General features: G+C 51.1%; 1 protein-coding gene and 2 long non-coding RNA genes across 17 annotated transcripts; 1 reads left to right on the top strand and 2 right to left on the bottom strand.

Moving 5' to 3' along the window:
• Window positions 1–191: 191 nt before the first annotated feature.
• On the bottom strand, window positions 192–10,828 carry LOC120708168. 5 transcript variants are annotated; one of them, XR_005689253.1, is made up of 6 exons: window positions 10,506–10,828; window positions 1,727–1,801; window positions 1,097–1,289; window positions 915–1,006; window positions 598–677; window positions 192–509 (listed from the first exon to the last, which is right to left on the bottom strand). It is a non-coding gene; the product is annotated as an uncharacterized LOC120708168 (long non-coding RNA). The 5 variants fall into 5 exon arrangements; XR_005689250.1 differs by having other exon boundaries at window positions 192–677; window positions 1,727–1,807; XR_005689252.1 differs by having other exon boundaries at window positions 192–677; window positions 1,097–1,238; window positions 1,727–1,807.
• Window positions 4,431–5,318, bottom strand: LOC120708169. Its single transcript, XR_005689254.1, has 2 exons — window positions 4,837–5,318; window positions 4,431–4,743 (listed from the first exon to the last, which is right to left on the bottom strand). It is a non-coding gene; the product is annotated as an uncharacterized LOC120708169 (long non-coding RNA).
• On the top strand, window positions 5,417–10,186 carry LOC120708167. Of its 11 annotated transcripts, XR_005689245.1 has the most exons (7): window positions 5,521–7,176; window positions 7,263–7,320; window positions 7,636–7,820; window positions 7,911–8,385; window positions 8,526–8,622; window positions 9,056–9,409; window positions 9,632–10,180. XR_005689245.1 is itself a non-coding variant. In XM_039993293.1 (5 exons), the coding sequence occupies exons 1-5, from the start codon at window positions 8,359–8,361 to the stop codon at window positions 9,823–9,825; spliced, it is 435 nt and encodes a 144-aa protein (XP_039849227.1). In that variant the 5' UTR covers window positions 8,242–8,358; the 3' UTR covers window positions 9,826–10,180. The 11 variants fall into 11 exon arrangements, 2 of the variants coding, with proteins under 2 accessions (XP_039849227.1, XP_039849226.1); XR_005689243.1 differs by having other exon boundaries at window positions 5,433–7,176; window positions 7,263–7,820; XR_005689242.1 differs by having other exon boundaries at window positions 5,525–7,320.
• Window positions 10,829–14,357: the final 3,529 nt, after the last annotated feature.

Below are 14,357 nucleotides of genomic sequence, written 5' to 3'. Positions count from 1 at the left end.
CTACTGTTATATATCTATGCGAATTGGTACCACCAACATGACTGAGCTATAGTATCGAAGCTGCCATGAAGAACCATTATTAAAATTTGTAATTGATGCTTTTAACGAAGCTGGTCCCAAATGGTTGCACAGATGTTCACAAGGGACCAACATTTCAAGCCTCATAACAAGGGACCAATAGTTTTAACGAAGACGCTCAAATGGTATCAACAGGTCAATGATTCAAACAGATTTGATCAAACATAGATGATGTTCAATAAAACAGACCAAACCAAACCTAACTTGAATGGTGCTCACAACAACAAACCTAAACAATGTCACTTGTATTCCACCCAAAACAAACAACCAAATAGAGATTGTGTATGGTCTGTTGTTTAGAGGTCACAACACAAAAGCATCATCCTCAAATTTACAGGTCGATCAACAATTCTGGTATGTCTCCGTAATTCCCTGCCATTCTTTACTTAGAAGTTGGTAAAGTAACTCTTCATGTTTAGTCCATGTTCAGCCTGCAGAAGCAAGAAAAAGATGTTGATAATGTGTCCCACAAAAAAGAAAGTAAAGTAAAGAATCACTGTTGTTTAGTTTGTTGGTAACCGTCTTTAGTTCCCATAATAGCTGAAAGCCATCAAAAGCACGAGCATAGTGTGTGTGTGGCAAACAACCCTGAGTAGTTCCTGAATTAAGTTTCACAAGTTAATAGTGGTCCACAAAGTCCCAAAAGTAACAACTCATCATCATTAAAGGATCTAGAACATGTATTTTCAGTGACTAAAAGTCCCAAAAGTAACAACTGCATCTCCCTTCCGAAACAACTGGAACTATGAGCTGACATTATATGCATGGGGAAATTGTTAGATTGTGCAAGATTTTGGGAGAAAAGGGAAAGAACTGCTGGTTATTAAGCAGCATACCATGACACAATCTTCAATGTTGTATGGTTGCCAAGAAACGAAGAATGGATCCGGTTGTCACCAAGGTAGTAATCTCCATTTAGCACTCTCTCCTGCAAGCAATAGAGAAACACTTGTCATAATCCATGACACACTGCAGCTAAATAGCTCTAGGATGAAGGACAGGGGGCTTGGAAAATTACAGCAAAAGTTGCTGGAAGGAAATGTCTCCAGCGGTTATGTCCTGGCTCATACACTTGATCATCAAGTGATTTGTAGAACCTCATTATTGCATCACACATAGGAACATCAAAAGCACCACCCCACTCGAGTTGGTTCCACAGACTAGTTCCAGAAAACTCGATGTCATAAGGCACTTTGTGAAAAAAATGTACTCTGGAAAATAATGGAATGAGTTAAGTACATAGATCAAATAAAAGTGCCAACAAACAAAGGATGCAATGCCAGAAGAGTACCCGCTCAAGCTAACATTTCCTTTTTCATATGCTTAATAAAATTCTTTGCTTTTCTTAGGTGGTGGGGTGTAATGGTAAAAGCCAAGATCATCTGGATGCAGATCGAAATTAGAGTGGCTATGAACCACTTCAACAGGGAATTGATCAACCATTTCGATATCGCCATCCATATAGTTATGACTTAAAACACTATGATTTTATTGCTCATTGCTGAAAGAATCTGTATCCTCAGAGCCAATAACAACAACCGCAGGAAAACACACAAGACATTCGACAACAATGAGTTAAACGGCATCAGCAACGAGTACCTTATGCTGTTACCTCAAGGAGTTAAGGAAAGCTGACAATACAAATTACCTTCTTCATTTGGTGGCAAATTCCACTAAGCACCACTACTAGAGTTGTCGACCATCAATGTTGCTTGCTGACCACCTGGCACTTCGTGGGACACATAATTCAAGTAAGAAATATGTTTAGGATAAATGTCACAATATTATATCAAAAGTAGATCCATTATCTTAATTGGAACCAACGCATTGTGAGAAGAGAATGTGGGTCAAATATCTTGCTTCAACCAACGAAATTCAGCGAGGCAAAGTTTGATAATAAGTGTGAGAACCGCCCAATTTGATACTATTTTAAACGAACCGCCGGTCATTATCACCCAGATGAGAGTTAACACGTGCTTGCCGTAGAGCGTGCCACGTGTTATCCCACATCTAGAGACACGAATAACCGACACGTCATTCATTCAAAATAATACCAAATCCGGTAGTCCCGGTATGTGCTCCAACATACGCCCAGAATCAGCATATGCACATACCGTATACAATCGAATACATAGCCAACAATCCACAAAGAGCAGTTATATAAAACCAAAGTTCGAGACTTAATGTTACAAGTTCAATATAGGTGGGTTTCAAGCTTCACTTTACAAGCCTTGGGCTCACGCAAGTCATATTAAACAAAGATTTAGAGCTTATTGAAAATACATGCTCTCCCGAAGCTCAGCTACGATAAAACTTACTTAAGATGATGATGCCTTGCTCAAGGACATCACCACAGCAGTAACAGCCTACTCTTCCCCCGCATTAGGATCAGTGGGGTAGAAATGGCCGAACACCACTTCTGGCTCACCTGCAACTAGGTTTAGAAAGCACCCTGAGTACAAAAGGTACTCCGCAAGACTTACGCGATTAAATAAACAAGGCTCATGCAAAGGCTCAAGGAAAAGCTTTAAGTTTAAGTACTTATTGCATAAACATAAGCTGCCTAGACTATCACCTAGCAAACTTAATTAATCTTGCCCAACCCCCAGAATTTTAGTTGATTAAGAGAGTAACACAATATATATAACAGATCCTCAACATGACATGAAACCAAAACCAACAATACCGAAACTCTCTATGAAGAATTCGACGAACCAAGAGCTTGCTCATATCCGAGAGCGCGGCAATTCGAATTGATTAAATCCTTGCAAGGGTGTACTACTTTACCCACACGACGCGAGGACCATGCGACTCACCCAACCGATCACGCCGGGCAAGGGGGTACTCACGTCAACCGTTCCCAACCAGGCTCAACCGTTGAGGGTACGCCCAGCTTGCGCGTGGAGACTTAGTTCCACCGAGGACATCTCTAAATTTTCCTACACATAGTTCCACTCGGGGACCTGCTAAGCCTCCCTGCATAGCCCGTTGGCCACGCATCTGGGACCGGGCCCCAATGATCAAGTCGAAGAAGGTATTTGGCTCATCCGTTCCATTATATTGGATATGTGGTAGCACGGAGAGGTGCTCAAGGCCGATGGCATCAACTCGGTCCTTAATTGATTCAAGCGGACTATGCCCATGTGATTTCATTCTCTAGGCCCTACTATTCCGCTCGAATCTCGATACTACCAAACTCATACCACTAAACCAAACCAGTGCGATCAAGGGTAACCAGTAAGTGTGATCCTCCAGACTATTCCTGTCTAGCGAGCAAAAGAAGTACTCTAAGCCGGGCTAAGCATCTAGTCAGATTAAGTTATTGCTGACTAACAAGTGACAAGGACATGGTTAACAATTCAAGGAAGATAATGCAGGAAATTAGGTATAAGAATGCAATACATACATACTATATATATAACCCAACATTACCCGGTGAGATAACTAGTTAGGTCAGATTAAATAGGAGCAAGGATTCATGCTTAGCTGCTTGCCTTGGTTAACTTCGGGCTCGACCATGAACTGGACTCCGGGTTCAGGCTCGACGGACTCGGCAGGCTCAACGGGTTCGTTCTCCGATGGTTCAGTCACTATAATGCATGAATGAGATGCCAGAATTAGCATGATGCCATGATTGTGCAAGAAATGCTATGCATGAAATGAGATGCATGCATTAGTGTGATACCCTAGATTATGCAAGGGTGATAAGACATGCATAATGAATGGCACATATACGATGATGCACAGACGTAACACACGCGACGACAAACAATTACTATCGTACACGCGAACAGAAAAACTAGATCAAGAATTAGCAAATAAACTTATACAACAAGCATAAATCACAAATTAAATTGAACATGCAGAGGACATTACAAGGAACTCATGAAAATTGGATTTACAGCAAAAGCATTTTCCTAGAATTAACTATTAATGTTACAAGTTTCAGCTGTCCTATACAAGTAAATTCAGAAAAGGAACGCAAACTTAACTGAACAAATCTAGAAAAATTACCACAGAAGCTAGACAAGAAAACAAAGCTAACAAAATTGGTTTCACCATTTTATCATTTTTCAGCAAGAAGTTACACATTAAACAAGCTTTTGGACAGAGCATATGAAATCACACTAAAACCTTAACAAACAGCAGGGAAACATATAAGCAAGTTGCACCACTGGAAACTACACTTCACAAGGAGTCTAGAAAAATTTGGTTTGACATTTTTAGAACAGTACACAACTAACTAAGTATTTATATCACTTTTTCAACATTAAACCACAAGTAAATCTATAGGACAGGACAGTAACATGCAAAACTATATTTTTCATGAGTAGATCTAAGCAAGATGAAACTAACAAAACAAGTTTCACTATTTTTGGATCTATATTTATTTTTCTATGATTTTTGCAATCTCAAACACACACAAGTACAACAAGGATTGTTATTAGCTTCTACTGTTCATCTTCTACCCACACAGAATCACACACGCAGCACGGCAGCGAGGCTCACCACTCCCGCCAGCGGCAAGCAGGGGCGGAACAGCACGAGCAGAGCGCGGTCCAGGGTGAGGGGGAGCTCACCCAAAGCTCAGACAAAGGGACGGCGCAACAGGGAGGCGCCATAGCAAGCAGAGACGATGACGGGTGGAGGTGCTCGCCGGGAAGCCTGTAGAAGAGGGGAAAAGGATGGATGAGCACCCAAATCGGAGGAGGGCGGCGGTGGGGAGGTGCAGCCATGAGGAATCGAAGCGGGGCTCACCATGGGCGGCGAATCGGCGGCGGCAACGAAGCTCCTCGCGACGGCTTCCAATGGCGGCCGGCCGGTGCGGGATCGATTCCGGTTAGGGTGGGGTTCGGCCGGACTTGGGGAAGCACGGCAAAGGTGGAGGACAAGGCGGAGCTGGCTCTGGTACGCGGAATCGGAGCGAGGTGCGACGGAGATGGTCGTGGCGCCGGCTGTGCCATTGCTCGGCTCGAGCTCGAGGAAGGGGGAGAAGGAGAAGGGGAATACGGCAGCTCAGAGGGGGATAAGGCCGGCGACGACAACTGCGGATAAGGACGCATTAACTGAGGATGGCCGGCGGCGATGCCCGACACACGCATACCGAGGATGGCTGGCGCGTGGCCTCGCGCGACGCGCGGCACGCTAGAATAGAGGAGCTACCGGACTGTCCGGGCCTCACACCGGACCGTCCGGGCCTTAAAATTTGGGGTCGTGACAATAAGGACAATTACTAATTGACTATGCAGAAGGAACACTTTTGTGACTTCATAGGGAATGTTGCCAGCACTTTTCAGCATTTTGAACATTTCTATAGATGAAAGTTCCTTCCCACGCCGCATAGGGAGGCCGTCCACGTCATCCTTTTATTTGCGGCCGTCCGATTCGCCATCTGATGGCTCCCGACGTCCGTCGCCTGCTTCTCTTTATACCAATGTGTCTTCCCTCGTCAACATGGCTGGGTCTCTCTCCCTCTCCGCCTCTCTCTCTCTCTGGCCTCCTTGCCGCCCCTCCACTCCGCGGAGGCCACGGGGTCCCCTCCTTCTCGCGGCCGCCCCTCTCCTCCTCGCGGGCCAGAGCCACCTCGTCGCGCCTCCTCGCGGCGCGCTGCGACCGGGCCTCGATCCGCGCCGCCCTCCTCCTCCCTTCGCCCACCGGCTTAGCCATGGCGCGCGCACGAGCGTCTCCGGCCGGCGAAGTGCGGGCCTCGAGCTCCCCAGCGGCGCCCCTCTCTCCCTGCTCCGCTCCCTCTGCGAGCCCGTGTAGCATCCTTCCTCCTCCCTCCCTCCGGCGCATCCGGCCTCGAGCTCGCTGGATCCGCGCGGGTCCACGGCGGCGGCCGCCGGATCCACATGGGGCGCGGCGGCTCCCTCCCGCCGGCCCCTCCCTCTCCGGCCGGCTCCTCGTCCCTCCCTCTCCGCAACTACGGCGCCGGTGCCCCTGCTCCCACGCGCGCGGCCCCCTGGAACCCTCGCCGGCGGCGCGGGTCGGCAGCCACGTGACGGGGCAGGCGTGTGGTGGACATGCGCGGTCCACTGCCTGCAGCTCCCTCCCCGGCGGATTCCGTGGCGACAGCGCCGGATTCCGCGGCGACGGCGGCCGCCCGGCGTGGGCGCGCGTCGGCGCGGGATGGACGCGGCGGCCCGGATCCCGGATCCCGGCTGCGGCCCCCGGCGTGCGACGGCGGCGAGGACCCGGCGGCGCGCGACGGGGAGGGGCTCCAGGGGCTCCTGGCGACGCGCGGTGACCCCCGGCCCCACGGTGGCGCTGCAGGAGGCCGCTGCGGCGCGGATCCGGTAGTAGGCTGGCGTGCGCGGGAGCGCCGCCCGTGTCCGAGCCGCCTGCGGCGATATGGCAGGGGCCTCGCTGGCGGCCTACACGGCGGCGGCTCCCCGGCTGCTCCGGATCCAGTGGCCTCCCCGGCGGCTCCCCGGCGGCTCCCTGTGCAGATCAATCGACCGCGGGGGCCCGGTGTTCGTGGCCGTGTACCAGCCCGTGTAGACGCTGGTGGCGGCCGAGGAGCGGATCCAGCGGCGCCTCGGCTCCTCTCGTCGGCGAACGCGATTCCGGTCGGGGTGGCCATGGACACCGCCTGCATTGCGACCCCACCTCGTTCACCATCCTCCACCACGATGACGTCGGCGGCCTCCAGGTCTGCGCCGCCGGACGCTAGCGCTCCATCTGCCCCCACGCCGGCGCCCTGGTCGTCAACATCGGCGACACCTTCATGGCGCTCTCCAACGTCAGCTACAGGAGCTGCCTGCACCAGGCCGTCGTCAACATCCGCGTACCGCACCGCTCGCTGGCCTTCTTCCTCTGCCCGGAGATGACAAGGTGGTGCGGCCGCCGGGGGAGCTGGTGGATGCGCGCAACCCGCGGGCGTACCCGGACTTCATGTGGCGGGCGCTGCTAGACTTCACCATGAGGCACTACAGGGCGGACATGAGGATGCTCGAGGCATTCTCCAGCTGGATCGTCCGCCATGGCCACCATGCACCTCTGAATCTCTGAATGCTACTGCCTGCATGCACAGGCACCTCTGAATCTCCTCACATGCACCTTTGAATCTCTTAAAGATGTGCATTTCATGATATTTAGGTATCAGCAAAACGGATGTTTCTATGACTTTCATATAATATGCATTACACAGGCTAAAGTGCTGAGCCGATTCTGAATTTTTGTAGCGAAGTGACAAAGTTATATGCTCATGGATGGCATTTGATGGGACCAGATCGAAACCATGTACCGTTTTGCCTTTTTGTTGCTGCTTCGTGTACTCCTGTAGTGGTAGATTAGGTATAGAGTATAAATGTGTCTTTTTGTCAAAAATAATTATTTAGCCTGTATCTCTGAACTCGATGCTCTTTCTTTTGCTTGGAAGCAGCAGCTTTTGCATGTGTCAATCTTAAGGATTGTGCTGTTGAGTGGCCACTGTGAATCATTCCATACTTTCCTTGCCTGCATAGCAACTCAATGTTGACAAATGATGCTCGTTTTTTTTCTTCCATCAGTTTTCTTACCTTAGTGTTTTCTGACTGGAAAAAAATTCTTGTGTAGATTGCTACCCATTGTTTTCTTCGGTTTGTCATGGTCAGCTTCAAGCTGTACTCCATTGGATGCGAGTACAAGCCGATTTGGATTCAATTTTTTAATTCCAAACAAAAAAAATGAAATATCGTCCAATGCCTCTGCAAATACAGAGTTCCTTGTACGCGTTGCTGTGGAATCCTCATCCTGCTCCGGTATGTCTAACCATGCCATTTTCCTGAGCTGTTAAACTATGCCATTCTACATAGTATCAAGTTGACTTTGCCTTCCGCTTGGTTGAAAAGGGCTGACGAAGTTGAGTGAACCCAGTGGACTCCTTTTCAGATTTGCTTACGCTGCCAGGAAAGAAAAAAAAAAAGGTATGTTCTACTGCTACGCTCTTGTTGATCCTTCTAAAGCATTCCATTGTTCCCTCACGCTGCCAAAAGTAAGCAAATGCTGCATCCTATTTAAGTCTTATCTTTTACTGATGGTGCATTCGCCATTTGTGGCCACGATTTGTAATGTCTCCTCTACAAATGTTCTCATGCTGACTTAAAATCACAAATCATTTATACATAGGCCTATTACCTCCCCATCATGCCGACTAAGATTTTCCTAAACTAGGTAATGGCTCTTCGTACATCCCTGTTAACTCCTATCCTTCTGAAAATCGACAAAAAAACGTAGGAAATACATCCTCCAGAAGAGGTTAACACATGCAGGTACCAACTTTCAGTAACCGAAGAATCCATGTTGCTGCAGCAGACGACCAGCAAGGTACGAATCCTTCCCAATGCAGCTAGCACTACCTGAAATAGGATACTTCCTTCACAAATCATTAGCCCACGAACGCTGCAGAAGTAAATGCTGAGTTCCATTTTTTGTCTGCCCTGGATCTAAATAGTACCCATTGACAGGTTGCAGGAGATGCTCACCTGTTCCCTGTGTCTGAATATGAAACTCCTACCCTGAGTGCTTCAGTTGCAACATCTTCCTCTAAGCAGCATCTCACAGGTTATTACATCCTCACCTCATTATTATATTCACAAGCTTTAGTTGTCACTCACAGATAAAGGATTTAAGCACACAGGTTCAGAAAATTACAGTTGTCCTGATACTCCCCTTCCATTAGGCCTGCATGCATACTAGATTACTATAAGTGCCAATCTCACATGAATTACCTTTTCTGTGTTTTATGCTTCAATGATAGAATGTTAACTGCACTTTTAAACTATCTAGACCCAGGATTTTCCTCATATGTTCAATACAAATGCCAGAATTCAATTTAAGCTTCAGTTAGTCCACCTGCCTAAGGAATGCAATGTTACCAAATTATCTGATGCTGTTCATTCTTCCTGCTCGGCCATACCTCTTTCCTTCTGAATGTTTCAGATAACCAGAAAAGAATGCCTCGTCCTAGCATTTACATGACTTATTCTCCATTCAGGTATATGTTCGCAGCGGCTCGTTTCCAGGTCCGTGAAAACCCATTTAGTAACCGGACAAGCAGAAATATCCGTTAACCTCAATGCTGAAACAAGTTTGAAAGTTCCTTCTGACTCGACCACAGATGCCCACCTTCCTCCTTTATACATCCAGCACCTCTATTTCCTTTTTTTCTTAATCTCACATATATTGGTGTTGCTCCTATTTGATACTTTAAGGACTAATTTGAGCCTTGGAGCAAAGTTGAAGGATTATTTGACTATTTTACCTATTTTTAATGTGCTTTACTGCAGTTGTATTCTTCTTAGCTTGCAAATGAAATCGTGGTCCACAGCTCCATCGCAACAGCATCTTTGTAAGTTTCCTCGGCAAAGAGAACTTATGCTTCCTATTCAGTTTCCAGTTCTGCGATTAAGCATTGTATATGAATAGGTTTCAGCTAGCACCCATACAAGGCATGCCTTTTGTTCAGTAGTGCGACATATTCAATTGCTTATGATTTTCATAGATGAATTTCTTCTTATTGTTTGGTGTTACTTTCTAACCACTTCCATTTGTACCTTCTACATTATAACAGGCCTGAATATTATCGTAGTTGATGCCTTCATGGTGCTTACATATTGCTGGGTACTATGCTACAAGCAGCTCTTTACACAACGACCAAATAAGAAGCTTAGCATAGCACCAATTTTTGGGAGCTATTTATTTACAATTATGCTCCTACAAACAGTTGCAGGCTGTGACTGTTTAAAGCAGATTATTTTGAATTGAAATGTCTGCATGGTTCAGATTTGAACCTTAACCTAGCTGAAAGAGGTCAGCTGTTTTATTTTGCAGAGGTCATCTGTTTTATTTTGCAGTATTATCTACAGCCGTTCGTCTTTGCATTCCAATTTTTTGCAAGACGCATTCCCCTTGACCGGGTAACTTTTGTATATTGTTCTTTTGCAGATATATCATTTCCAGCAACAAACATTTTTTTTTCAAGAAACACTGAGCGCGCGCGCGACCGCTTAATGATTGTACTGTAAATTGTGGTTCCAGTCGAGGTTGTATTGCAGACTTTCCAGGACATTGTGTACAATCTAATGCTGAACTAATATACGGCTCCTACTCAGCTCCTTTATTTGCCTGTTGCACCTTATCCAAAAGCATACCATCCTATTCCACTTTTACGCAAAAAACTAAACAATTGAAGCCATGTTCGCGCGCGATAGCGCGCGTCCGGCACTAGTAAACCATTAGGTTCCTAGAATTCCTGAAATCCCAAAGCATTGAGGCCAAATTGTCTGGCGCCCACTTCAAGGTGAGTGCCGGAACTAACTTCAAATTGACACAGTGCAGTCTCTACCAATGAAGGAAATACGGTACAAAGTAAAGGAGCTACGAAGAGCGCATCGGCCGGCCGACAATAGTAACCAACATGCGGGGTCCAGGAAATATGCACGTACCAGGTAGGACGAACGCTGGGGACTCCCGCCGTCCCACGCGCCAGCTAGTTGAGCTCCGCCCGCCACCTTGGTATTCGGTTCGAGCAATGCCCGCTTGCTGTCATTGTGCCACGAGCCCGGTCCTTGTCCCCGCGCGCGGCGCCGCAGAGCCAAGGAGGAGGAGCGGTGAGGCGGCGAGGCAATCCGTCGAACATGTTGAGGGCGCCAGAGCGGGCGTGACATGGCCTTGGCGCCGAGAGAGGGAAGAGGGACGCATTCGCTGGTGGAAGAACTAGATCGACGAGAGAGTGGAGAAGGAAAATGGGCATGGATTTGGAGATGGAGGAAAGAGAAAGACCATAGTCACAGGATTCGGGGTCGATGCCTCGTCCCTCGACTCGGGAACGTCGTTCCGATTCGAGGGTCGGGGTCGAAGAGGGTCAGTGTCCCATTCAAGGTTGGATCGTGTCCCGGTTTGAAAGGGGTCGCAGCCCCATTACTAGCAGATTTAATTGGGATAAGGAGGTTAAGGACAGTGGATTGGTGTGGTTTTTGTTAGACAATGAGCTGAGTACGTGTAGCATGGTCTAAATGTACTCTTTTATATGTTTCTTATATGCTTGTGCAGATTAGTTTCTTCATTAGTAGCACATATATAGTTTTTGTCTTTATCGACCCGAAGATATCGACCCCGATGAATCAGGGTCGCGTCCCACATAATAATTTATCGTTCCATAGATGTATACCCCATTCGTACCACAATTTTATAAAATGACGACCCTCGACCCTCGACCCCGTTCCTCGACCCGGTCGACCCAGGAATTTTGTGACTATGGGAAAGACAGGGGAGCGAGGAGCACAAAAGGGAATCTGACGAAGGGAAAACACTGACATGTGGGCCACGGGGCGCTGGGAATCTGCCAGAGACACGCGAGGCAAAAAAAAGTAAATAAATAAATAGACCAGCGGTTCTCGAACTTGTCCGCAGGTGCCACTTAGATCCACGAACTCGCAAAATCGAAATCTGGCACCCTGAACTTGTTAAGTTGTGTCACTTAAGTTCATAACCCTTCAATGGACATGAATATATAAAAAAAGCCCTTGAGTTTTTTCATCTTCTATATCTACGTCCTCCTCATCTCTTTCACCTCTCTCTCCACCCCCACAAGCGCCGCCGCTGCCGTCGGAGGCCGCCAGGAGCGTCGCCGCGACACTGAGCTCCTCCCTCCTCCCTCCTCTGTGCCGGCGCACCCCTCCTCACGGTGGAGGCCATGGCATGGCGGAGGTGGTGGCGGCGCGCCGCCCCCTCCTCCTCCCTCCTCCCTCCGCTGCACAGAGCTCGTCCCATCTCCCTCCTCGCGCGCGCTATTCCACAACCCGCACGCGGCCGCGGCCGCGGCTGCGAGCCCCGCGGGGGCTTCGGCCCGCCTCGCCGCCACCTCGGCCTCATTCCCGTTCGCGGCGCCTGCGGCGCAGCTCCGAGCAAATCCGGGCGGCGGGGGAGGACCGGTGGCGAGCAGGGTCGGCGCGAGGTCCTCCCTCCTCCGATGCGGCTTCCTCCGCCTCCCTCCTCCGGCGCGACTTCCTTCGAGCAGCAACGACAAGCGGCGGCGGGACCCCGAGCCCACTCCCTCGCCGGTGCTCCTCCCTCCCTCCTCCCTCCTACTCCTTGCCGGAGCTCGAGCGGATCTGGGCATCCCCCCGCCTCCTCGCCAAAGCACGCGCGGGCCGCCATGCCCGCCGCGCCCGCCCGCTCGCCGCGGCCGCCTCACCCGCCATGCCCGCCGCGTTCGCTATGCGCGCCGTGGCCGCCACGCCCGCCATGCCCGCCGTGCCGGCCCGCTCGCCGTGCCCCGGCACCAGCAACAGCGGCGGCCTCGCCCGCCATGCCCGCTGCGGCCGCCGCGCTCGCTGTGCGCGCCACGGCCGCCCCGCGCACGGAGGACAGGGGATGCGGGACCTGCTCGGCGTCGGGGAGCTCGAGACCGGGGTCACGACCGGCGGCGGAGGTGGGGGCTGCGGCGGAGAGGCGCGGTGCGACGGCTGGCAGCGGAGGTGCAACCGCCGGTGGAGATGACAGCCCAGAGGTGCTCCTGGCGGCCTCCGGCGGCAGCGGCGGCGCTTGTGGGGGAGTTGAGAGAGGTGAAAAAGATAACGAGGATGTAGATATAGAAGATGAAAAAATTCATGGGCTTTTTTGCATATATTCATGCCCTTGAAGAGTTATGGACCTAAGTGACACAACTTAACAAGTTCAGGGTGCCAGATTTCGATTTTACGAGTTCATGGACCTAAGTGGCACATGGGGACAAGTTTGAGGGCCGCTGGTGTATTTAACTTAAAAAAAATAAAGGCGGAACCACACCGTCGGCAGCGGCACGGATCTGAATAATAGAATCTGACGGCAAATAATGTACCGGCCCGAACCGGTGCCGCCGGAAATCATTCACCCTCGCCACCGCCCACCGAGGCACCCGGCTGACATCGTCGGCGCCGCCATGAGTCCCAAAGCCATCGGCGGAGGACGTCCCGCTGTAGGCGCGCTGGCGCTCGTTCGTCAGCTTGCTGCCTAGCGACAACGCCGCCCCGGCTGAGCCGCCGTGGACGGCAAGACGGTCGACGACGCGGAGAAGATACATTCTTGGCCTCCGGCGTCCATCGTCACCGCGGGCCATGCCGTTGCCATCTGAGGAGCTTCGTCGCAAAGCTTCCGCTCTTACAGGAGCAGGAGGCCTCCGCGCGCACGCGTTGCCTCGCTTCCCAACGACGCCGCCCCGGCTGCGCCCGTCGCCGTGGACGCGCGCCACGCCAAGAAGGCTAGAAGTGGACACGCACCTATCGGCCGGCGCTACTCGGACATGTCCCATCAGCACTAATCAGCCGCGACGAGCCCCGTGGCTTCCCAACGTCCTCGCCTCCGGGAGGCTCTACGATGCCGAGGCCGCCCGGCATCACGGCGGGGCGCTCCCTGCCGGCGAGGACGGCATGGCGTGCGTGGGGGCGTGGGGCTGTGCTTAGGTGCGAAGCTCTCGTGTGCGGCGGACATGGCGCCGTGCAGCAGCGAGGAGCCTCATGAGCCGTGGCGAAGCGCGCGGCCTGATTCCTGATCGAACTCGATCGGAGTCTCGCAAGGAAGGGGAAGACACTCTCACGCGAAGCGTCAATCTGGGACGCACATTCTCAATCGGACGACTACTAGGCACCCAGGGGGTGGACGGTATTTCAGGTCGGCATCTCAAACACCGTCCCCCCTGAAATCGCCAGGCCGCCGTCTCTCCGCCGCACGCCGCGGCTCGCCTGAGCGCCGGCGAGTCCCGGAGGCCGCCGGATCCCACGTACTTGCGTCTGGATACCTTTCCGCGCACCCTTGCACCGGCGTCGTGCGCTTCCGGTGGCGCGTCCCTCTTTTTACCCCCGCCGGCGCCAGCTGCAGGCAGGCGCTCCGCCACCGCGCTCACGCGCGACGGCGAGCGATCGACGTGGACCCGGTACGCGCACCAGAACCTGCACAGCTGGGAGCTAGCGCTGCCTTGTTCGTGTTAGCTCCTGTCCAGAGAAAGGAGCTGCGGCTGAGGCTGAGGCTGTGCCTGTGGGCTGCCGCTTGCGCATTCGAGGTCCCCGTCCACGACGCTGCTGCTTGCGTATCCATGTTTTGAAGACAGATCGAGAAGGGCGTACATCTAAGACGAGGAAGCTTAATTGAAGTGGCACTGTGGCAGTCTCACTCCAACATGGCCAGTAGACCGAGGGCTGACAACTGGTCATCAGTCCTACCTGCTGCTAACAATGTTTTGAAGGTCTATAGACCAGAAGTAATAATAATGTCAGAAGTAAAATCAATGAAGATATTATAGGCATAAATTCTTCGGTAGA

The sequence above is a fragment of the Panicum virgatum genome, chromosome 5K (genome assembly GCF_016808335.1).
Source record: "Panicum virgatum strain AP13 chromosome 5K, P.virgatum_v5, whole genome shotgun sequence".
In the NCBI taxonomy this organism is placed as follows: domain Eukaryota; kingdom Viridiplantae; phylum Streptophyta; class Magnoliopsida; order Poales; family Poaceae; genus Panicum; species Panicum virgatum.
Note: the sequence above shows the minus strand (reverse complement) of the source record. Positions and strands in the feature narration are given on the sequence as shown.

Bases quoted from the DNA above. Each gene is read 5' to 3' on its own strand.
- LOC120708167 (XM_039993292.1), top strand. From the start codon at position 8,359: ATGTTGCTGCAGCAGACGACCAGCAAG. The intron at 8,623-9,055 runs GTTATTACATCC...TTCTCCATTCAG, and splicing joins CTCTAAGCAGCATCTCACAG to GTATATGTTCGCAGCGGCTC. The intron at 9,410-9,631 runs GTAAGTTTCCTC...ACATTATAACAG, and splicing joins TCCATCGCAACAGCATCTTT to GCCTGAATATTATCGTAGTT.